This window comes from Pan troglodytes, chromosome 7, assembly GCF_028858775.2.
Source record: "Pan troglodytes isolate AG18354 chromosome 7, NHGRI_mPanTro3-v2.0_pri, whole genome shotgun sequence".
Lineage (NCBI taxonomy): Eukaryota > Metazoa > Chordata > Mammalia > Primates > Hominidae > Pan > Pan troglodytes.
Genome location: NC_072405.2, coordinates 77,098,004 through 77,121,683, shown reverse-complemented (window position 1 = coordinate 77,121,683; position 23,680 = coordinate 77,098,004). Strand labels below are relative to the sequence as shown.

The window sequence follows — 23,680 nt, the reverse complement described above, 5'->3', positions numbered from 1 at the left end:
ATATATATATAAACTTCTTTCAAAATATACCAAGACAATGTTTGCCTTTGATAAAAATAATGAAATTAGTAAGATTCTGCAATCTAAAATAAAAATAGAGATCCTAAAATATAATCCACTAGAATTTGCTAGTGTTCTAACTACTTTCCACTGAAAATTCTGTAGTATTCCACGGCAATAAAAGAAAATTTTGGTGAGGCCATGGCATTAATGTGCTTCTAAAGGAGCCCAATTTTTAAAATTGAAAAAAACTTAAGGGAACCAAAAAAATGTAGGAATACTTTTAACTCACTACTAAAACCATATAGTGTATACATATGGCTGCATATATAAATGAATTTATTAAATCAAAATAATCATTTTATTGCCTACTCTTACAACAATAGCAGTTATTTAAAAGGTTTTACTTGAAATGTATCATTTTTAAACCTTCACACCTAGCAGAGGAAGGCGGCATAATCATGTCTTTCTGCTTTGGAGATGAGCAGACCAAGGCACATGGAGGGTAAATGATTTATCTGATTTATTATGAATTATGTCATAGATGGCAGAGAAAAACCATAACCTAGGCCCTCAGATTACAGAGATGTTGCTTTCATTAAAAAAAATAATCACTAGGCATTGTGCTAGGCTCTGAAAAGATTCTAAGAAGAATTTGGTCCAGTTACCATCCTTAAGAAGTTTAGAGACATCAAAAACTCACAGAGGCAATGGGTATGTTTATTAATTAGAAAGATGCAAAACAGTATGTTTCCAAAGAAAAGAATGAAGAAGCTACTATTAGGCGCATATTTAAACTGGATAACAGAAACCATGTACAAGTGTTGGAGCCAAACAGCTATGAGGGGTTCTACAGCTCTTTCTACTCCATGTGATCAGTCTACCCAAGAATCTGTATAATATGCAAAATCAAGTTGCTTTCCAATCTCATGCCCTTAGAACTACTCAGCCTCTTGCAGAATTAGAATGAGGAAGTTAGAAATGGGTTCTTGGCACAAGTAATGAATGCTTCGGCTTTAATATTGTTTAGGAGTTTCAATTATAATCAAGTAAATGAACTTACTTCGAGAGAGATTCTCAAGGGCTTTCCCCAGCTTCTTGCTCTCCTGAAGGATGTGATTCAATTCATCAAAATCACGGCTTTGTGGTTTAGTCCTCCAGTTCCACTTTGGATGCTCTACTGACCTTGGCACTATGTTTAAAAAAAATGGTAATTTCATAAGCATGCTACATAATGACACAAACTGACTATTCATCATCACGTGAAAGATTGTACCAAGATCAACGTATAGAATAAAAAGTGTTTATCTTGAAGATGGTTTTCTTGTGAGAAAAAAGAGGGGAAGATATGAAGCCAGGCTTAAAGAAAATATTTTAACTGAAAAAGTAAAGGGAAGTGTGGTGGAGTTTATAGAAAGAAGAAAATTCAGGTATTAACTTAAAACTAATCATTTCTATAACACAGGGAAAAACACACAGGCAAAGTGTATTTTGTATTATGTCATCAGCCTAAAAAGAGCACTAACTCCCTCAACAGCAACTGGTAATTATTAAGTAAATATTTTTAGGACATTCATAGAAGGCTAAATATATGTATTTATCTTCATGTCCTCCTCAAATTCCCACTAAAATTACATTACAGTGAAGGGATTTTTTTCCTCAAAGAATTAGTTGAACAAGTGTAGAAGACATTATTAGGCAAGAAATAGCAATATATTTTGAGAGAAGATGCAAAATGGATGGATGAGTGGTAACTGGATTTTGCAAGGCAAAGAAAACTGAAACCTAAGTCTCTGAACAGAGGAATGCCAAGAAAATCAACATGTCACACTATTTAAATATTAAAGCTTCAATCCAGGAGAACAATGTCAAAGTAATAATAATATAAGAACTTAATTGCTTTTCAGATTTAAAGGGCCCATTAAATGTCTGGCACAGGTCGAGGCATATTTTTTTAAAAAAATGGTTTAATAGTGGCAATAAAGAAAACATTGTAAAACTTTTCAGGGGCAAAAATAGCAAATCAAATTGACACCAGACTTCTCAAAGGCAACACTTGGCCTAAGAAGACAAGAAGCAATTCCTTCTAAATTCCAACTATAGAGTACTTCTTAGAACTGTATACCCAACTAGGGAACAAATTAGGATACTTTGAAGGACTGAAAAATTTATCTTGCAAAAGTATTGTTTTTCAGAAAGCTCCTACTGGAGGTGCTCTACCAAAATGAACAAGTAAATCAAAAAATGGCAAGACTTGGATTTCAGGAAACAGGTGACCTCCCATTCTCCCAATATGGAAAAGGAACAGGGAATTCTCAGGAAGATAGTGAAAGACAGTCTCAAAAGGCAGTTGAGAAAAAGTCTAGAAACCAATGAGTCAAGCAGGGAGCCAGAGGACAGAGGGCTACAGAAGAAAAGTCTCTAAAAATTTTTAAAATAAAGGATAACTATAAAATAGAAGTTAAGTTTACTTGTCTCTGATCATATTGAGAAGGTTTAATTCTTTGGGCAGGGTTTGGCAAAGCATTAGTGAGGGGTACATAGTAAACAAAGCAAACAGAAAAGCAAGAGAACTGTCAATTCTAGAATAGTTGGACATCTTATGGCTCAACCGTGAACAATATTAATTAGTCATAATAATACCAATGTAGAGTACATATTTAATCAACATTTGAAATAACTGCATTACTATAGGGCCAGGATGAGATGGGGGTTAGAGTTTGGAGCACAAGGTATGAAGGATGTCAAGAGATAATGCCTCAAATTTAAAAAGGAAGAGAACCTTATGTTTGATTGTGTAGATTTAGGAACCAGAAGCAACATCTAAAAGAGGTGAAAGTGATTGCAGGTTAGGAGCCGAGTTGGGTAGAAATCTCATAGTACTACTTAAACTTTTTAAAACCATGTACCATTATGTTTTGATAAAAATAAAATAAATTTTAAAAATATTTATATGGTAAGGACATAGGAAATAGTCTCCAACTAATGAAATATGTCATTCTGTCACCTTTTAAAAAAGTAATCTGGCAATATCTATTATGATGAAAAATGCACCAACCCTGTGACTCAGCAATCTTATGTCTGGTAAAGTCATCATAAAGAAATGAAAGCATATATATATATATATATATATATATATGTACAAGGTTGTTTATTTTCACAGAAAGTGTAAGACTTTGTTTATTTTAGCAAATATTTCATGGCCGCAAAACCCTGTTAGTAATCTAAATGTCCTTCAACAAAGGAATGGCTGAATAAATTATCTCCCATTCACATTGTATACAATTATTTAAAAGGGCAAGTTAAATCTAAGTATATTACCATAAAGATACTTCCATGGTACATTTTATTTTTATTTTTATTTCTACAAATATATAAGGTATACATGAAATTTTGTTACATGTGTATAACACGTAGTGATCAAGTCACTGTATGGCTTGTGAACAATGTTAATTAATTAATCATAATAATATCAACATAGAGAACATATTTAATCAACACTTAGGGTGTGCATCTACCGAGTACAGTACACTCGTGTTAACTATAGTCACCCTACTCTTCTATAAAACATTGAGTTTATTCCTTCTATCTTACCGTGTGCTTATGCTACCCTTTAGCCCACTTCTCTCATTTTCCCCCATGCCCCAATCACCCTTCCCAGTCACTGTTATCTATCTTTCAATCCCTTACCTCCATGTGATTAGTTTTATTGGCTCCCACATATAAGTGAGGGCATGCAATATTAGACTTTTTGTGCCTGGCTTATTTCACTTAAGATAATAACCTCCAGTTTCACCGTGTTGCTGAGAATGACATGATTTCATTGTTTTTTTTTTTTTAATGACCAAATAGTATTTCATTGTGTATACGCACCAAATTTTCTTTTTTTATTAGAATTTCTTATTTTATTTTATTTTATTATACTTTAAGTTTTAGGGTACATGTGCACAATGTGCAGGTTAGTTACATATGTATACATGTGCCATGTTGGTGTGCTGCACCCATTAACTCGTCATTTAGCATTAGGTATATCTCCTAATGCTATCCCTCCCCCCTGCCCCCACCCCACAACAGGCCCCAGAGTGTGATGTTCCCCTTCCTGTGTCCATGTGTTCTCATTGTTCAATTCCCACCTATGAGTGAGAACATGCGGTGTTTGGTTTTTTGTCCTTGCGATAGTTTACTGAGAATGATGATTTCCAATTTCATCCATGTCCCTACAAAGGACATGAACTCATCATTTTTTATGGCTGCATAGTATTCCATGGTGTATATGTGCCACATTTTCTTAAACCAGTCTATCATTGTTGGACATTTGGGTTGGTTCCAAATCTTTGCTATTGTGAATAGTGCTGCAATAAACATACGTGTGCATGTATCTTTATAGCAGCATGATTTATAGTCCTTTGGGTATATACCCAGTAATGGGATGGCTGGGTCAAATGATATTTCTAGTTCGAGATCCCTGAGGAATCGCCACACTGACTTCCACAATGGTTGAACTAGTTTACAGTCCCACCAACAGTGTAAAAGTGTCCCTATTTCTCCACATCCTCTCCAGCACCTGTTGTTTCCTGACTTTTTAATGATTGCCATTCTAACTGGTGTGAGATGGTATCTCATTGTAGTTTTGATTTGCATTTCTCTGATGGCCAGTGACGGTGAGCATTTTTTCATGTGTTTTTTGGCTGCATAAATGTCTTCTTTTGAGACGTGTCGGTTCATGTCCTTTGCCCACTTTTTGATGGAGTTGTTTGTTTTTTTCTTGTAAATTTGTATGAGTTCATTGTAGATTCTGGATATTAGCCCTTTGTCAGATGAGTAGGTTGCGAAAATTTTCTCCCATTTTGTAGGTTGCCTGTTCACTCTGATGGTAGTTTCTTTTGCTGTGCAGAAGCTCTTTAGTTTAATTAGATCCCATTTGTCAATTTTGGCTTTTGTTGCCATTGCTTTTGGTGTTTTAGACATGAAGTCCTTGCACATGCCTATGTCCTGAATGGTATTGCCCAGGTTTTCTTCTAGGGTTTTTATGGTTTTAGGTCTAACGTTTAAGTCTTTAATCCATCTTGAATTGATTTTTGTATAAGGTGTAAGGAAGGGATCAAGTTTCAGCTTTCTACATATGGCTAGCCAGTTTTCCCAGCACCATTTATTAAATAGGGAATCCTTTCCCCATTGCTTGATTTTGTCAGGTTTGTCAAAGATCAGATAGTTGTAGATATGCAGTGTTATTTCTGAGGGCTCCGTTCTGTTCCATTGATCTATATCTCTGTTTTGGTACCAGTACCATGCTGTTTTGGTTACTGTAGCCTTGTAGTATAGTTTGAAGTCAGGTAGCGTGATGCCTCCAGCTTTGTTCTTTTGGCTTAGGATGGACTTGGCGATGCGGGCTCTTTTTTGGTTCCATATGAACTTTAAAGTAGTTTTTTCCAATTCTGTGAAGAAAGTCATTGGTAGCTTGATGGGGATGGCATTGAATCTATAAATTACCTTGGGCAGTATGGCCATTTTCATGATCTTGATTCTTCCTACCCATGAGCATGGAATGTTCTTCCATTTCTTTGTATCCTCTTTTATTTCCTTGAGCAGTGGTTTGTAGTTCTCCTTGAAGAGGTCCTTCACATCCCTTGTAAGTTGGATTCCTAGGTATTTTATTCTCTTTGAAGCAAATATTCTCTTTGAATGGGAGTTCACTCATGATTTGGCTCTCTGTTTGTCTGCTATTGGTGTATAAGAATGCTTGTGATTTTTGTACATTGATTTTGTATCCTGAGACTTTGCTGAAGTTGCTTATCAGCTTAAGGAGATTTTGGGCTGAGACAATGGGGTTTTCTAGATATACAATCATGTCATCTGCAAACGGGGACAATTTGACTTCCTCTTTTCCTAATTGAATACCCTTTATTTCCTTCTCCTGCCTAATTGCCTTGGCCAGAACTTCCAACACTATGTTGAATAGGAGTAGTGAAAGAGGGCATCCCTGTCTTGTGCCAGTTTTCAAAGGGAATGCTTCCAGTTTTTGCCCATTCAGTATGATATCGGATGTGGGTTTGTCATAAATAGCTCTTATTATTTTGAGATACGTCCCATCAATACCTAATTTGTTGAAAGCTTTTAGCATGAAGCATTGTTGAATTTTTTCAAAGGCCTTTTCTGCATCTATTGAGATAATCATGTGGTTTTTGTCTTTGATTCTGTTTATATGCTGGATTACATTTATTGATTTGTGTATATTGAACCAGCCTTGCATCCCAGGGATGAAGCCCACTTGATCATGGTGGATAAGCTTTTTGATATGCTGCTGGATTCAGTTTGCCAGTATTTTATTGAGGATTTTTGCATCAATGTTCATCAAGGATATTGGTCTAAAATTCTCTTTTTTGGTTTTGTCTCTGCCCGGCTTTGGTATCAGGATGATGCTGGCCTCATAAAATCAGTTAAGGAGGATTCCCTCTTTTTCTGTTGATTGGAATAGTTTCAGAAGGAATGGTACCAGTTCCTCCTTGTACCTCTGGTAGAATTCAGCTGTGAATCCATCTGGTCCTGGACTCTTTTTGGTTGGTAAGCTATTGATTATTGCCACAATTTCAGAGCCTGTTATTGGTCTATTCAGAGATTCAACTTCTTCCTGGTTTAGTCTTGGGAGGGTGTATGTGTCAAGGAATTTATCCATTTCTTCTAGATTTTCTAGTTTATTTGCGTAGAGGTGTTTGTAGCATTCTCTGATGGTAGTTTGCATTTCTGTGGGATCGGTGGTGATATCCCCTTTATCATTTTTTATTGTGTCTATTTGATTCTTCTCTTTTTTTCTTTATTAGTCTTGCTAGCGGTCTATCAGTTTTGTTGATCCTTTCAAAAAACCAGCTCCTGGATTCATTAATTTTTTGAAGGGTTTTCTGTGTCTCTATTTCCTTCAGTTCTGCTCTGATTTTAGTTATTTCTTGCCTTCTGTTAGCTTTTGAATGTGTTTGCTCTTGCTTTTCTAGTTCTTTTAATTGTGATGTTAGGGTGTCAATTTTGGATCTTTCCTGCTTTCTTTTGTGGGCATTTAGTGCTATAAATTTCCCTCTACACACTGCTTTGAATGTGTCCCAGAGATTCTGGTATGTTGTGTCTTTGTTCTCGTTGGTTTCAAAGAACAGCTTTATTTCTGCCTTCATTTTGTTATGTACCCAGTAGTCATTCAGGAGCAGGTTGTTCAGTTTCCATGTAGTTGAGTGGTTTTGAGTGAGTTTCTTAATCCTGAGTTCTAGTTTGATTGCACTGTGGTCTGAGAGACAGTTTGTTATAATTTCTGATCTTTTACATTTGCTGAGGAGAGCTTTACTTCCAAGTATGTGGTCAATTTTGGAATAGGTGTGGTGTGGTGCTGAAAAAATGTATATTCTGTTGATCTGGGGTGGAGAGTTCTGTAGATGTCTATTAGGTCCGCTTGGTGCAGAGCTGAGTTCAATTCCTGGGTATCCTTGTTGACTTTCTGTCTCATTGATCTGTCTAATGTTGACAGTGGGGTATTAAATTCTCCCATTATTATTGTGTGGGAGTCTAAGTCCCTTTGTAGGTCATTCAGGACTTGCTTTATGAATCTGGGTGTTCCTGTATTGGGTGCATATATATTTAGGATAGTGAGCTCTTCTTGTTGAATTGATCCCTTTACCATTATGTAATGGCCTTCTTTGTCTCTTTTGATCTTTGTTGGTTTAAAGTCTGTTTTATCAGAGACCAGGATTGCAACCCCTGCCTTTTTTTGTTTTCCATTTGCTTGGTAGATCTTCCTCCATCCTTTTATTTTGAGCCTATTTGTGTCTCTGCACGTGAGATGGGTTTCCTGAATACAGCACACTGATGGGTCTTGACTCTTTATCCAATTTGCTAGTCTGTGTCTTTTAATTGGAGCATTTAGTCCATTTACATTTAAAGGTAATATTTTTATGTGTGAATTTGATCCTGTCATTATGATATTAGCTGTTATTTTGCTCGTTAGTTGATGCAGTTTCTTCCTAGCCTCGCTGGTCTTTACAATTTGGCATGATTTTGCAGTGGCTGGTACTGGTTGTTCCTTTCCATGTTTAGTGCTTCCTTCAGGAGCTCTTGTAGGGCAGGCCTGGTGGTGACAAAATCTTTCAGCATTTGCTTTTCTGGAAAGGATTTTATTTCTCCTTCACTTATGAAGCTTAGTTTGGCTGGATAGGAAATTCTGGGTTGAAAATTCTTTTCTTTAAGAATGTTGAATATTGGCCCCCACTCTCTTCTGGCTTGTAGAGTTTCTGCGGAGAGATCCGCTCTTAGTCTGATGGGCTTCCCTTTGAGCGTAACCCGACCTTTCTCTCTGGCTGCCCTTAACATTTTTTCCTTCATTTCAACTTTGGTGAATCTGACAATTATATGTCTTGGAGTTGCTCTTCTCGAGGAATATCTTTGTGGCGTTCTCAGTATTTCCTGAATCTGAATGTTGGCCTGCCTTGCTAGATTGGGGAAGTTCTCCTGGATAATATCCTGCAGAGTGTTTTCCAAGCTGGTTCCATTCTCCCTGTCACTTTCAGGTACACCAGTCAGACGTAGATTTGGTCTTTTCACACAGTCCCATATTTCCTGGAGGCTTTGTTCATTTCTTTTTATTCGTTTTTCTCTAAACTTCCCTTCTCACTTCATTTCATTCATTTCATCTTCCATCACTGACACGCTTTCTTCCAGTTGATCTCATTGGCTCCTGAGGCTTCTGCATTCTTCACGTAGTTCTCCAGCCTTGGCTTTCAGCTCCATCAGCTCCTTTAAGCACTTCTCTGTATTGGTTATTCTAGTTATACATTCGTCTAAATTTTTTCAGAGTTTTTAAGTTCTTTGCCTTTGGTTTGAATTTCTTCCTGTAGCTCGGAGTAGTTTGATCATCTGAAGCCTTCTTCTCAAAACTCGTCATGTCATTCTCTGTCCAGCTTTGTTCCATTGCTGGTGAGGAACTGTGTTCCTTTGGAGGAGGAGAGGCAGTCTGCTTTTTAGAGTTTCCAGTTTTTCTGCTCTGTTTTTCCCCCATCTTTGTGGTTTTATCTACTTTTGGTCTTTGATGATGGTGATGTACAGATGGGTTTTTGGTGTGGATGTCCTTTCTGTTTGTTAGTTTTCCTTCTAACAGACAGGACCCTCAGCTGCAGGTCTGTTGGAGTTTGCTAGAGGTCCACTCCAGACCCTGTTTGCCTGGGTATCAGCAGTCGTGGCTGTAGAACAGCGGATTTTCATGAACTGCAAATGCTGCTGTCTGATCGTTCCTCTGGAAGTTTTGTCTCAGAGGGGTACCTGGCCGTGTGAGGTGTCAGTCTGCCGCTACTGGGGGGTGCCTCCCAGTTAGGCTGCTCAGGGGTCAGGGGTCAGGGACCCACTTGAGGAGGCAGTCTGCCCATTCTCTGATCTCCAGCTGCGTGCTGGGAGAACCACTGCTCTCTTCAAAGCTGTCAGACAGGGATATTTAAGTCTGCAGAGGTTACTGCTGTCTTTTTGTTTGTCTGTGCCCTGCCCCCAGAGTTGGAGCCTACAGAGGCAGGCAGGCCTCCTTGAGCTGTGGTGGGCTCCAACCAGTTCGAGCTTCCTGGCTGTTTTGTTTACCTAAGCAAGCCTGGGCAATGGTGGGCGCCCCTCCCCCAGCCTCGCTGCCACCTTGCAGTTTGATCTCAGACTGCTGTGCTAGCAATCAGCGAGACTCCATGGGTGTAGGACCCTCCGAGCCATGTGCGGGATATAATCTCCTGGTGCACCGTTTTTTAAGCCTGTCGGAAAAGCACAGTATTAGGGTGGGAGTGACCCGATTTTCCAGGTGCCGTCTGTCACCCCTTTCTTTGACTAGGAAAGGGAACTCCCTGACCCCTTGTGCTTCCTGAGTGAGGCAATGCCTTGCCCTGCTTCGGCTCGCGCATAGTGCGCTGCAGCCACTGTCCTGTGCCCACTGTCTGATACTCCCTAGTGAGGTGAACCCGGTACCTCTGATGGAAACGCAGAAATCACCCATCTTCTGCGTCACTCACACTGGGAGCTGTAGACCAGAGCTGTTCCTATTCGGCCATCTTGGCTCTCACCCTGCACCAAATTTTTATTATCCATTTATCTGCTGATGGACACTTAGGTTGATTCCACATCTTTTCTATTGTGAATAGTGCTGCAATAGACATGTGAATGCAGGTATCTTTTGGATATATTGTTTGCTTTTCTTTGGGTAGATACCCAGTAGTGGGATTGCTGGATTGAATAGTGGTTCTATTTTAAGTTTTTTGAGAAATCTCCATACTGTTCTCCATAGTTGCTGTATTAGTTTACCTTCCTACTAACAGTGTATAAGAGTTCCCTTTTCAGCCGGGCACGGTGGCTCACGTCTGTAATCCCAACACTTTGGGAGGCCAAGGAGGGTGGATCACGAGGTCAGGAGCTCGAGACCAGCCTGGCCAACATGGAGAAACCCCGTCTCTACTAAAAAAAATACAAAAATTAGCTGGACGTGGTGGCATGCACCTGTAGTCCCAGCTACTCGGGAGGCTGAGGCAGGAGAATCACTTGAACCTGGGAGACGGAGGTTGCAGTGAACTGAGACCATGCCACTGCACTCCAGCCTGGGTGACAGAGTGAGAATCCATCTCAGAAAAAAAAGAAAAAAAGAAAATAAAAGAGTTCCCTGAGTTCCCTTTTCTCTGCATCCTTGCTAACATCTATTATTTTTCTTTTTAATGATAGCCAGACAATGCATTTAAAAATAATAAAAACACATTGCTTAAGAATAGGTACAGTTTAAGGTCACTTTTATACAGCAAACCAACCCATCCATATCATATCTGCTAATGTGTACAAAGGAAAGAATATACAAAGACACAAACTATTTCTAGGGGAGTAGAATTTGATGGGAGACAAGTGAAGGAGACTATTTCTCTTTCTACAGGTCTGTATATTTTACATTGTCAAAATAAATAAATATTACTTCTGTGATTTAAATAAATCTAGAAATTAAAAATAAAAAATGAATGCAGCTGCCTCATCTGAGTTTCTTGGTTTAAGGGAACCTGGGACAGGGATATCAGCTAAAATTACTAACATGCCAGCGTGCTAGCAGCAGAGAGTAGACACAGTAACCGTGATCAATCCAGAAAACACTTCGAGGCCCATGACTGCTACCTCACAGACCATTCCCCAGGGGAAGCCTATGGAGGAACCTAGGTTTAAGAGAGAGAAGTTCAGATGAGGGAGTGGAAAAAACAATATTTGTATCAGATTCTTCAAAACTTTGGCACTTTTGTTAACCCTCTTTGAATAATTTCTTTAATCTGCAATCTGTATCACTACATTATCTGATTTTCTGCTAATCACTATATGTTATCAAGGTCTCTCTTTATATTTTCTTTTAAATTTACAAAATAAGAACTCAGGGTTTTTTTGTTTTTTAATTCTAGTCAATATCCCTGGATATCTACCAGACACAGCCCAGGTTCCCATCATCCCAGCTGAGCCCAGCATCTGCAGACCTACCCACTGAATGCACCACATGGGCACGTCAGGTGAGGCCAGCAGAAGAACTGGCCAGTCTACATACAGAATCATGAGAAACCACAAATTGTTGCTGTTTTCAGCCACTGAGTTTTGGGAAAATTATATGCTGCACAATAGAGAACTAATTAATACCATACCCAAGAACATTTCCTTGGCGACTTTTGAGAGGAACTGAGACCAATTTCTTTTGATGTTTTTGTAGCTTCTGACAATTTGATACATGTAATAAATCTTGCCTAACTTATCATGGGAATCAAACTAGGATAACCAAAGCCATGGTATAATCAGGATCTAATCACCCATGCTGGGTGATTTCAAAAGCTGTTTTTATAAGTAATGGAAATAAATTTGGGAAGTCATTTGTCTGGTATACCGTCTTTGGATGAGAATGTCTCTAAAATTTTCTGACAGATTGAAAACATTATTTAAGTCATACTATACTAAAAAGTAAAGGGTTAACATTTAAAAATGTTTTAAAAAATATCCACAGGGAAAATGAAAAATAGAAGAACAGTGTCAGCTACCTAATAAAACCTATAGAAGAAGATGACAGAATCTGAGATTAGGAAGAGTCTTTGGGGTCACTGACGCAGAGCTCACTCTAGTGCAGGTGCAAGGTACCCACAGCACCTTGCAAATAGCTTTTCCTCAGTCTTCGCTGAGGACACTATGTTACAAAGCAGCCTATTGTATATTAAGGAGTGTTAATTTTTGAGCAATTCTTTATTATAGTCATCAAATTCTAATTCAATATGACCTCCACCAATCGTTTTTATGAGTTTAAAATAAATTTACTGTTTCCTCCACATAACATTTGAGATACTGCCTATATATTTCTTTTGAACCAAAATAACTTTCAACCCTGTTTTCTAAAATTTAATAAATGCTAATGTTCTTATCTGAAAGTTCTCCCCAAGTACTCTACTTTCGTTTTAAATATGCCAGGAAATATCCCCAGTACTACAGTTATAATATACTGAAAACTGATTATAATGAGATAATTACTTCATGTCTTCTGCCTTCTGTATTTCCATATCATGATTTTTCAGCTATTGTTCTTCTGTCTTCATTTTTTACATTTATGTAGTTTATACTTTCTATACATATATGTACATATATACTCTTTTTTCCTAAAATTATAATGACAGTCTATAAATATGCAGCTATTTATCTTTATATATTCTGTGTTAAATGCATCATTTAAAAAAATACCCTGAGAAAGCCTCCCTTAAATGCAGGAGCATAAACAAAACAACTGAGAGTTGATATCAATTTTTGGTTTTAACCTAAACCAACATATTTACCTCAATTTTCTCATCTGGATTATAAATTTGAAATGGTTATAAAGGATCAGCATTCACTATCATGCACAGAATATTGATAGACAATGTCTTTCTTGTCATTTCTGCCAAAATTCTGCTCATGATCTGCAACCATTCCATACAATAGGTAACCAGTGGAAATAGTTAATATTACAAGGCAAAACCTTCATCAAATCATACTTATCTATGACACATAACTATTGAAGATTGATACTATAACGCTACCTTGCAGATCTTTGTCCCTATGCCAGCTTGCATTGTATAAGTGCTATTTTTTGGTTATTTGAAAATGCCAAAACATTACAAGGCAAAACCTTCATCAAAACCTACTTATCTTATCTATGACACATAACTATTGAACATTGATACTATAATGTTACCTTGCAGATCTTTGTCCCTATGCCAGTTTGAATTGTATAAGTGCTATTTTTTGGTTTGTATAAGTGCATTTGAAAATGCACAATTTCTAAACTAATATTACATAAGGGCTAGAATACATTTTAGTAAAAATCCATCTTTACATTATCCTCATTTATTCATTTATTCATTCAATCTTTTATGCACTCATTCACATAGCATAAATTATGTGTTTGTCACTGTTCTATATAAATGGGGATTAAGGTAACAAAACACTCTGCACTGAAGATATTACATTCTACCAAGCTCACGATCTTTTGAATGGGCTAAGAAGTTGCTTTTTTCTTCAGAAAGTTCTTCTGATTAATATATAGTCGCTATTTTAAGTAAATTTTAGACAGAAATTTTTTTTTTTTTTCAGACAGAGTGTCGCTCTGTCACCCAGGCTGGAGTGCAGTGGTGCGGTCTCAGCTCACTGCAAGTTCTGCCTCCCGGGTTCAAGTGATTCTCCTGCCTCAGCCTCCCGAGTAGGTGGGACTACAGGCACCCACCACCACGCCCTGCTAATTTTTTTTTTTTTTTTTGGATTTTTAGTAGAGGCTGTGTTTCACTGTGTTAGCCAGGATGGTCTCAATCTCCTGACCTCATGATCCACCTGCCTCCACCTCCCAAAGTGCTGGAATTACAGGCGTGAGCCACCACGCCCGGCTAGACAGAAATTTTTTTTTAATGAATTGATAACTGTTTTTTTCTACCCACAGAAGTTAATTACTATTAAAATATTTATGTCTTTTTCCTTTTTTCTTTAAAACATATGAACAATACTCAGAAAATTTTTTGGTTTTATTCTATAAATATTTATTCCAGGCAATATTTTAGTTAAGAAAATATCCTTCTATTCCTAAAGAGTTTTAACCTCATTATATTTACAATAAGAAATAGATGTAAATTTGTATCGAATAGCATTCAGTTATTGATTGAGTCCATAGTTTTTTTACTTGATCAACACGTATAATGTGCTGACATATAATGGTAATACTAAAAGAACAGAAGAGAAAGAATAATAAAGGAATAATGATCAAAAGATATTCCATGCAAATATTAATGAAAAGAGAGCTGGGTGGCTGCCCTAATATCAAACAAAACAGATTTTAGGACAAAAATCATTATAGGAGGCAAAGAAGGGCATTATATAGTGATAAAAAGGATAATCTATCAAGAAGATATAATAATTATAAACATATAAACACCTAGCTGCAGAGCCTTAAAATATAGGAAGGAAATATTAACATAATTTAAGGAGTTAGAGGGCCCTATAATAATAGTAGTGGACTTTAAAATCCCCACTTTCGATAATGGAGCAAATAGAAGGAAGACCAACAAGGACATGAAGGACTTGAACAACACTGTAAACCAGTAAGACCTAACAGATGTACACAGAACATTCCACTTAACAAGAATACACATTCTTCTCAAGTGTGCATGGAACATTCTCTAGGAGAGATCTTATGTTAGGCAACAAAATAATCTCAAAAATTTTAAAGGATTGAAATCATACCAAGTATCTTCTCTGACAACAAAAGAATAAAACTAGAAGTCAAAGGAAAAAGAAAAAAGGGAAATTCACAAATATGAGAAAATTAAACAATATACTCATTTATAATGAATGAGACAAAGAAGAAATCACAAGATAAATTAGAAAATACTTTGTGACAAAAAAAAATATGAAAACAACATACCGAACCTTACGGTATGCAGTGGAAGCAGTGCTCAGATAGAAATTTATAGCAGTAAATGTCCCCATTAATAAAGAAGAAAGATGTCAAATCAATAATCTAACTTTACACCTTAAGGAAGTAGAAAAAGAAGAGCGTAATAAACCCGAGCTACCAAAAGGATGAAAACAGTAAAGGTTAAAGCAGAGATCAATGAAATAGAATATAGAAAAACAATAGAGAAAATCAACAAAACCAAAAATTGGTTCTTTAGAAAGATGAAAAAGTTAACAAAACTTTAGCTAGATTGATTGAAAAAGAAAACTCAAATTATTAAAATTAGAAATAAAAGTGAGACATTACTACAAACTTTAAGAAAATTAAAAAGTATTATAAGAGAATACTATAAACAATTGTATGCCAACAAACTGGATGACTTAGAAAATTTCTATAAACATGCAAACTACCAATACTGACTCAAGAGGAAATAGAATATCAGAATAGACTTATAACAGGTAAAGACTTTGACTCAGTAATAAAGAAATCTCCCAACAAGGACAAGGCCAGGATAAAGTGGCTTCCCTGGTAAATTCAACGCAGCATTTAAAGAAGAATTAACACCAAGTTTTATCAATTCTTCCAAAAAAAACTGAAGAACAGGGAACACATTCTGATTTATTCTAAGAGGCCAGCATTGCCCCAGTACCAAAGATAAAGACATTACTAGAAAAGAAGATTACAGACCAATATCTTTTATGAATGTAGATGTAAAATCCTCAATAAAGGACTAACAAACTAAATCCAGCAGCATATTAAAAGGATTATACATCACGACCAAGTATTTATCCTAGGAATTCAAGGGTTACTTAAGAAAATTATAAAATGTAACACATCATATTAATGGAATGATAAGAAAAACTGCATGATTATCTCAATTGATTGAGAAAAAGCACTGGAAAAAAATGCGACACACTTCCATCATAAAAATATCCAACAAACTAGGAATAGAAGAGAACTTTCTCAACATGATAAAAGGCATTTTGGAAAAACTCACAGCTAACACCACACTCCATGATACAAAACCAAAAGTCTTTCCCTTAAGATGAATAATGAGAAAAGGATACCTTCCTGCTTTCATCACTTCTGTTCAACCTTCTATTGGAATTTCTAGCTGGGTCAATTAGGCAAGAAAAGAAAAATAAAAGGCAACCAAATTGGAAAGGAAGAAGTTAAACTATCTCTATATTCAGATGGCATAATCTGATCTTTCGAGAGTCCTAAAGAATTCACAATAAAGTGTTAGAACTAATAAACTAGTTTCAGCAAAATTTTGGGAAATAAGATCAAAATACAAAAATCAGTTTTATTTCTACACCCTGGCAATGACAATCTGAAAATGAAAATAAGAAACAATTCCATTTATGACAGCATCTGAAGGAATAAGATCCTCTGGAATAAATTTAACCAAGGACATGCCAGTCTTATACACCAAAAACTACAAAACATTGTTTAACAAAATTAAAGGGGATCTAAATAAATGAAGACATTACACGCTCATGAATTGGAAACCTTGTTATGTTCCCAATACTCTCCAAAGTGATCCACGGTTTCAATGCATTTCCTAAGAAAATCCAAATGGCCTTTATGCAGAAATATTTTAAACAACTGACTCTAAAATTCATATAGAACTTCAGGGCACTCAGAGTAGCCTAAACAATCCTGAGAGAGAAAAAGAGGAAAATAAAGTCAGAGGACTCATACTTCCCAATTTCAAAACTTATTACAAAACTACAGTTATCAAAACAGTGTGTGTGGTACTCACAAAAGGATAAACATGTAGCTTAATGGAATGGAACTGAGAGTCTAAAAATAAACCCTCATATTCATGGTTAATCGATTTTCAATGGGGTGACAAGATTATTCAATGAGGAAAGAATAGTATTTTCAAAAAATTGGTACTGAGACAACGGATTATCCACATGGCAAAAAATGGAGTTGGACACCCATCATCTACTATATGCAAAAATTAACTCAAAATGGAACAATTACCCGCATGTAAGAGCATAAACTATAACTCTTAGAAGAAATTATAGAGATAAGTCATTATGACCTTGGATTTGGCAAGAGTTTCTTAGATATGACACCAAAAACACAAGCCAAAAAAAAGGAAAATAGATCAATTGAGCTTCATCAAAATTAAAAACTGATGTACATAAAATAACACTGCTAACGAAGTAAAAATATAATCCCCCAAGTGGAAAAAATATTCGTAAATCATATCTCTGATAAGGATCTATTAGCCAGAATACAAAAAACTCTCATAACTCAAGAATAAAGAGTAACAACCCCCTTAAAAATGAGCTAAGTGTATGAATAGACATTTTTCCAAAGAAGATATTCAAATGGCCAAGAAACACTTGAAAAGATGCTCAAAACTATTAACCTTTAGGGAAATGCAAATAAAGACAACAATGAGATACCACTTTACATCCAACTGGATGGCTGTAAATTTTTTTAAAAAAGGAAAGGAAAGAATGGAAAATAACAAGATTTGGTAAATACATGAAGAATTGAAACCCTTGTATATTGCTAGTAAGCATGTGAAATGGTGCAGCTTCTTTGAAAAAAAGTTGGCAGCTCCTCGAAGTTACACATAGAATTATCATATAACCCAGCAAATCAAGTACACAGTAATATAAATTATATTATTTATATTATATAATATCAATTATTATCCAAATAATGAAAAAGGTAATAAAAATGCTTGTATATGAATGCTTATAGCAATATGATTCAAGACAGCTAAAAGATAGAAGCAAACAAAATACCCATCAGCAGACGAATGGATAAACAAAATGTGGTTTAACCACACAATGGAATATTATTCAGCCAAGAAAAGGACTGAAGTAGTGTACATACCACCACAATGTAGATAAACCACAAAAACATGCTAAGTAAAGTAAGTCAGAGACAAAAGGTCATACATTGTGATTTCACTCGTATGATATACAGGAATACCTTGCTTTACTGTACTTCACTTTATAATGCTTTGCAGATCATTTTTTGTTGTTTTTTTTTACAAAGTAAACATTTGTGAGGACCCTGCATTGAACAAGTCTATCAGCTTAATTTTTCCAACAGCATGTGCTCATTTTGTGCCTCTGTGTAATATTTTGGTAAATCTCACAATATTTTAAATTTTTTCCATTATTATTATATCTGTGATGGTGACCAGTGATCAGTGATCTTTGATATTACTATTGTAATTGTTTTCAGGTGCCACAAACCACACCCATGTAAGATGGTGAACTTAATCAATAAATGTGTGTGTTCTCTCTACTCCACTGACCAGCCATTCCCTCACCTCTCTCCTTCACCTTGGGCTTCCCTATTCCCTGAAACACAACAATTTTGAAATTAGGCCAATCTAAAACCGTACGATGGCCTCTAAGTGTTCAAGTGAAAGGAAGAGTTGCAGGTCTCTGCAAAAGATAGAAATGATTAAGCTTAGGTGAGGAAGGCATGTTGAAAGACATGGTAGGCTGAAAGCTAGGCCTCTGGTGCCGAACATTTAGCCAAGTTGTGAATGCAAATGAAAAGTTCTTGAAGAAAATTATAAGTGCTATTCCAGTAAACACACGAATGATAAGAAAGTGAAAGAAGCTTATTGCTGATATGAAGAAAGTCTGAGTGGTCTGGATAGAAGATCAAATCAGCCACAACATTCCATTAAGCCAAGGTCTAATCCAAAGCAAGGTCCTAACTCTCCTCAATTCCATGAAAGCTGAGGAAGCGGCAGAAGAAAATTTGAAAGCTAGCAGATGTTGGTTCATGTGGTTTAAGGAAATAAGCCATCTCCATAACACAAACGTGTAAGATGAAGTAGCAAGTGCTGATGGAAAAGCCATACCAATCCAGAAGATCTAGCTAAGATAGTTGATGAAGGTGGCTACACTAAAAAACAGATTGTCAATGTAGACAAAACAGTCTCATGTTGGAACAAGATGCCATTTAGGACTTTCATAGCTAGAGAGAAGAAGTCAATGCCTGGCTTCAAGCTTCAAAGGATAGGCTGACTCTCTTATCAGGGGCTAATGCAGCTGGTGACTTTAAGTTGAAGTCAATGCTTATTCACCATTCCAAAAATCCTGGGGACCTTAAGAATTATGCTATATCTACTCTGTCTGTGCTCTATAGATAAAACAACAAAGCCTGGATGACAGCACATCCGTTTCCAGCATGGTTTAGCGATCATTTTAAGCCTGATCTTGAGACCTACTGCTAAGAAGAAAAGCTTCCTTTCAAAATGTTACTGCTCATTGAAAATGCACCCAGTCACTCCAGAGTGCTGATGGCAATGTACAAGGAGATTAATATTTTTTTGTCTGTTAACACAATATCTATTCTGCAGTCCATGAATCAAGAAGTTATCTGGACTTTCAAGTCTTATTACCTAAGAAATATATTTTATATGGGTATATCTGCCATAGATACTGATTCCTCTGACGGACCTGGGGGCAAATAACTTGAAAAACTTCATTAAAAAGATTTACCATTCTAGATGCCATTAAGAACATTTGTGATTCATGGGAGGAGATCAAAATATTTATATTAACAGGAGTTTGGAAGAAGTTAATTTCAACCCTCATGGATGACTTTGAAGTGTACAAGACTTCAGTGAAGGAAGTAACTGAATATATGGTGGAAATAGCAAGAGAACTAGAAATAGAAGTGGCATCTGAAGATGTGACTGAATTGCCACAATCTCATTATAGAACTTGAATGGATGAGGAGATGCTTCTTATGGATGAGTGGAAAAAAGTGGTTTCTTCAAATAGAATCTACTCTAGGTGAAGATGTTGTGAATATTGTTAAAATGTTACATCGGCTTAGTTGATAAAGCAGTGACTTAAAATACTGCATCAACTTAAAATATTGCATCAACTTAGTTGATAAAGCAGTGACAGGGTTTAAGAGGATAGACTCCAATTCTGAAAGAAGTTCTACCCTGTGTACAATGCTACCAAATAGCATCACATATTATGAATAACTTTTTCATGAAAAGAAGAGTCTATTGGCTCCATGAGTCCACTGGCAAACTTCATTGTTGTCTCATTTTAGGAAATTGCCACAGATACCTCAACCTTCAGTAGCCAACACCCTGATCTGTCCACAGCCATCAATGTCAAGGCAAGGTTCTTCACCAGCAAAATGATTATGACTCATTGAAAGCTCAGATGATTGTTCGAATCTTTGGCAATAAAGTATTTTATTTAAAATAGGTACACTGTTTTCTTATACATAATGTTGTTTCACACTAGACTACAGTAGAGTATAAATATAACTTTTTTATGTGCTGGGAAACAAAAAAAATTGTGCGACTGACATTGTGATATTCACTTTATTGCAGTGGCCTGGAACTGAACCCACAACATCTCCAAGTTATGCCAGTATCCAGAATAGATACATTCATAGAGACAAAAAGCAGGTTGCCAGGGGCTGGTAGGAGGTGGGAACGTTGAGTCACTACTTACTGGGTACATGATTTCCTTTTGGGATGATGAAAATGTTTTCAAACTAGATAGGGGCTAGGTAGCATAATATTGTGAATGTACTGAATGCCACTGAATTGTACATTTTAGGATGGTTAATCTTATGTTAATTTTATGTAAAAAAAAGTCTTGGCATGATTTGTTATAAACCATAGTAACTGGAACATCTCTAAAAAGTTTTTGCCCCTCTTCAGGTATGATTTAAGGTAAGGATCAAAGTTGTGTTTGTTTGTTTGTTTGTTTTTCCATGTGACTAACTTTGTTGAGCATAGTGTTTATAAATATTAATTAAGTCAATGCAGTTGATAGTCTTGTTCAAATTGTCTATATTCTTACTAAATTTTTTCAGTCAATTTATTCTGTTTATATCTTCCTTTAGTTCTATAAATTTTTGTGTCATGTATTGAGAACTTTTGTTATTGGGTGCATAACGCTTTAGTATTATGATGTCTTCTTAATTAAATAACCTTTTATGATTATGATAGGGTCTCTTTATCTCTGGTAATATCCTTTATCTTAAATTTTTATTTGGTTTGATATTACTTTAGCCATATAGGCTTCTTTTTGTTAGAGTTTCAAACTGTTTGTATCTGCATGTTTTAAGTATGTTTCTTATATTTTAAAAAATCTATACTCTTTATTCAGTCTGACAATATTTGCTTTAATTGGAATGTTTAGTACATTTATATTTATTATAATTGTGGGCACGTCTGTACTTCAACTTACAATATTGGTGTCCAATTTCTATTTTTCCAATCTGTTCTTTGTTTCCCTGTTACTTTTCTCCTGCCTTTGTTTTGTGAGGATGAATACTTTTTTTCACATCCTATTCTAATGTGTCTACTAATTTTTAATTTTAGCATTTTGTGCTAGCTCTTAGTGATGCTTTAGAGATGAAAAATGCATCTTTAACTCATCACAATCTATGTACAGAGATATTTTACTACTTCAGAAATAATTTGTTTTAACAAGTATTTCCAAAGAATAACCCTAAATCTGTTGTATTCTTATTGTCATATATATTAATTCTACATATGCTATTTTTTTAAAAAAGTATGCTATTTTATTATTATTTTTGCTTTAAAAAGCTTGGTAACAGTCTAGTGAAACTAGAGGTTGGGAGTAGGTTACCTGAGTAAAAAGGAATATATTCAGACGCCAGACCACCGGCAGCACCCTGTGGCTACATAGCATCCTACAAAGAACACAGGACCTGCACAATGAGTGGACCTTTAGGCATTCTCCCCGTAATGATGAAGTGGTCAGATTCAGAACTGATTCTGTAATGTACTAATCTCCTAAGGTTTTGAACTTATCATTGGAAGAAAGCAAGAGTAAAAAGAGAGAGAGGTAGGGATCCATGATGAAAAGGGATACTGAGACTTTATTCATTTCATTTTTTATTTCTTCCTTTATTCATTTTTATCATTTAGCATTTATTAATTGAAACAGGCACTGTGCTGGATATTACTGCCTATACTGTTGTAAAAAAGACATGCAAATTTTAAACTTGTATATTTTTTTAAATGCTGGGACTTAATTCTATATACCAAACTGATGAAGCAGGACAATTTGGTTACAATCACAATTTCTGAAGAACATTTTAAGTTGTTAACACTTCATATAATTCTCACAAGAACTTGGTGTGGTTAATGCAATACTTTTTATGAGTACCACTATGTAAATGAAGCTGCTCACAAAGTTAAATTTAGTTGCTTTCACAAATGACCCAGATGCAGATTCCAGTTAGCACATAGTGGTTTTTCAAACATTTTCAAACAAAGATAAATATTTTCTGCCTACTCTTTTCTCTGTTGAAACTAAAATCAAACATCTCACCCTGTAACAAGTACAAGGAATTGATGCATAAGAAGAACAGCTTGCAAGTTCTCTTTTCTTCCAAGAATAGCTGTGATTTGCTAGAGGCTCCTGAGATTTTTGACATGTTTATACATATGTGGGGATAGCAGAGCACTGGAGAATCCCAGTAGCTACCAAAGCAGTAGGCCATTGAGAGAGAAGGGATACTTAGGTGGTATAGCTTGGATATTTGTCCTCTCCAAATCACATGGTAAATTTGATCACCAATATTGGAGGTGGGGCCTGGTGGAAGGTATTTGGGTTATGGCGGTCAATCCCTCATGAGTGGCTTGGTGCTGTCCTCATGGTAAGGAGTGACTTCTCACTCTATTGGTTCTTACAAGATCTGGCTGTTAAAAAGAGCCTGGCACCTCCCTCTGCTATCTCTTTCTCCTTCCTCTCGCCATATGATGCGTGCACCCCTTCACCTTCTGCCATGAGTGGAAGCTTCCTGCGGCTCTCACAAGAAGCAGATGCTAGTGTCATGCTTCTTGTACAGTCTGCAGAACCGTAAGCCAAATAAACCTTTTTTCTTTATAAAATACCCAACCTCAGTCATTCCTTTGTAGTAACATAAAAACAAAGATATTACAGTAGTAGTGAAGAGAATATAGGGACTTCCATCACAAATTAATGAGTAGGACTTCAGGAAAATCCCAGATGAAATATTTTTTTAAAAATTTTATGAAATGTTTTGAATAGAAATCTTCTTTGCTTCTATTCTAAGAGATTTAATTTGCTTTTACATACTTCATTAAATATAGGTAGCTACTGCTTTCAATATGATGTAATGCTACAATTGGCTATGAGAAACAAGAGACCCGCTCCATGCAGTTTATATTCTTCAAGGAATATTATACTCAAAAGGGTCCAAGTGAATTACACATGTTTGAGAATATAAGCAAGCAAATACATACGTATGAATGAAGATCAATGTAAATGCGGAGTAAAAGTGAAATTCACTAAGATTAAAGGCCGGAAATATCAGATGAAAAGTTGGGCTTCAATTAATACCTTTTCTTCATTTTCTTAACAACATAAACTTACATGCTTTGAATAGCATTTGAATAAGAGACTTCCTTACATGATTTGGAGTCCGGTGATGGTGGAGAAATATTAGACACAGCAAGGTCACTTTTTGATTTTTTAGGCTTCTTTGCATTTAATTGCCAAGGTTTATCATAGCTTCTGAAATCCCTTCTTGTTCCTTTGGATTCTGTTAAAACAAAATATATATAAAATGGCAACAAAGTGATTTCAAGATTGAGCAAAAACCAAGTCCATGAAGTCATTAAATATACTTGACAAAACATATAGGTCACCTCATATCAAAAATAATGTACCCACGCAAAAG

General features: G+C 36.0%; 1 protein-coding gene across 4 annotated transcripts in view; it reads right to left on the bottom strand.

The window, feature by feature from the left end:
• C8H8orf34 (chromosome 8 C8orf34 homolog) overlaps positions 1-23,680 on the bottom strand; it is a 481,071-nt gene that overhangs the window by 347,338 nt on the left and 110,053 nt on the right. For 2 of the 4 annotated variants that reach the window (XM_009455316.5, NM_001199129.3), the window contains 2 exon segments: positions 23,411-23,542; positions 1,064-1,192 (listed from right to left, as the gene is read on the bottom strand). In XM_009455316.5, the coding sequence (XP_009453591.2) occupies positions 1,064-1,192; positions 23,411-23,542 (261 nt within the window). 4 annotated transcript variants of the gene reach the window in all.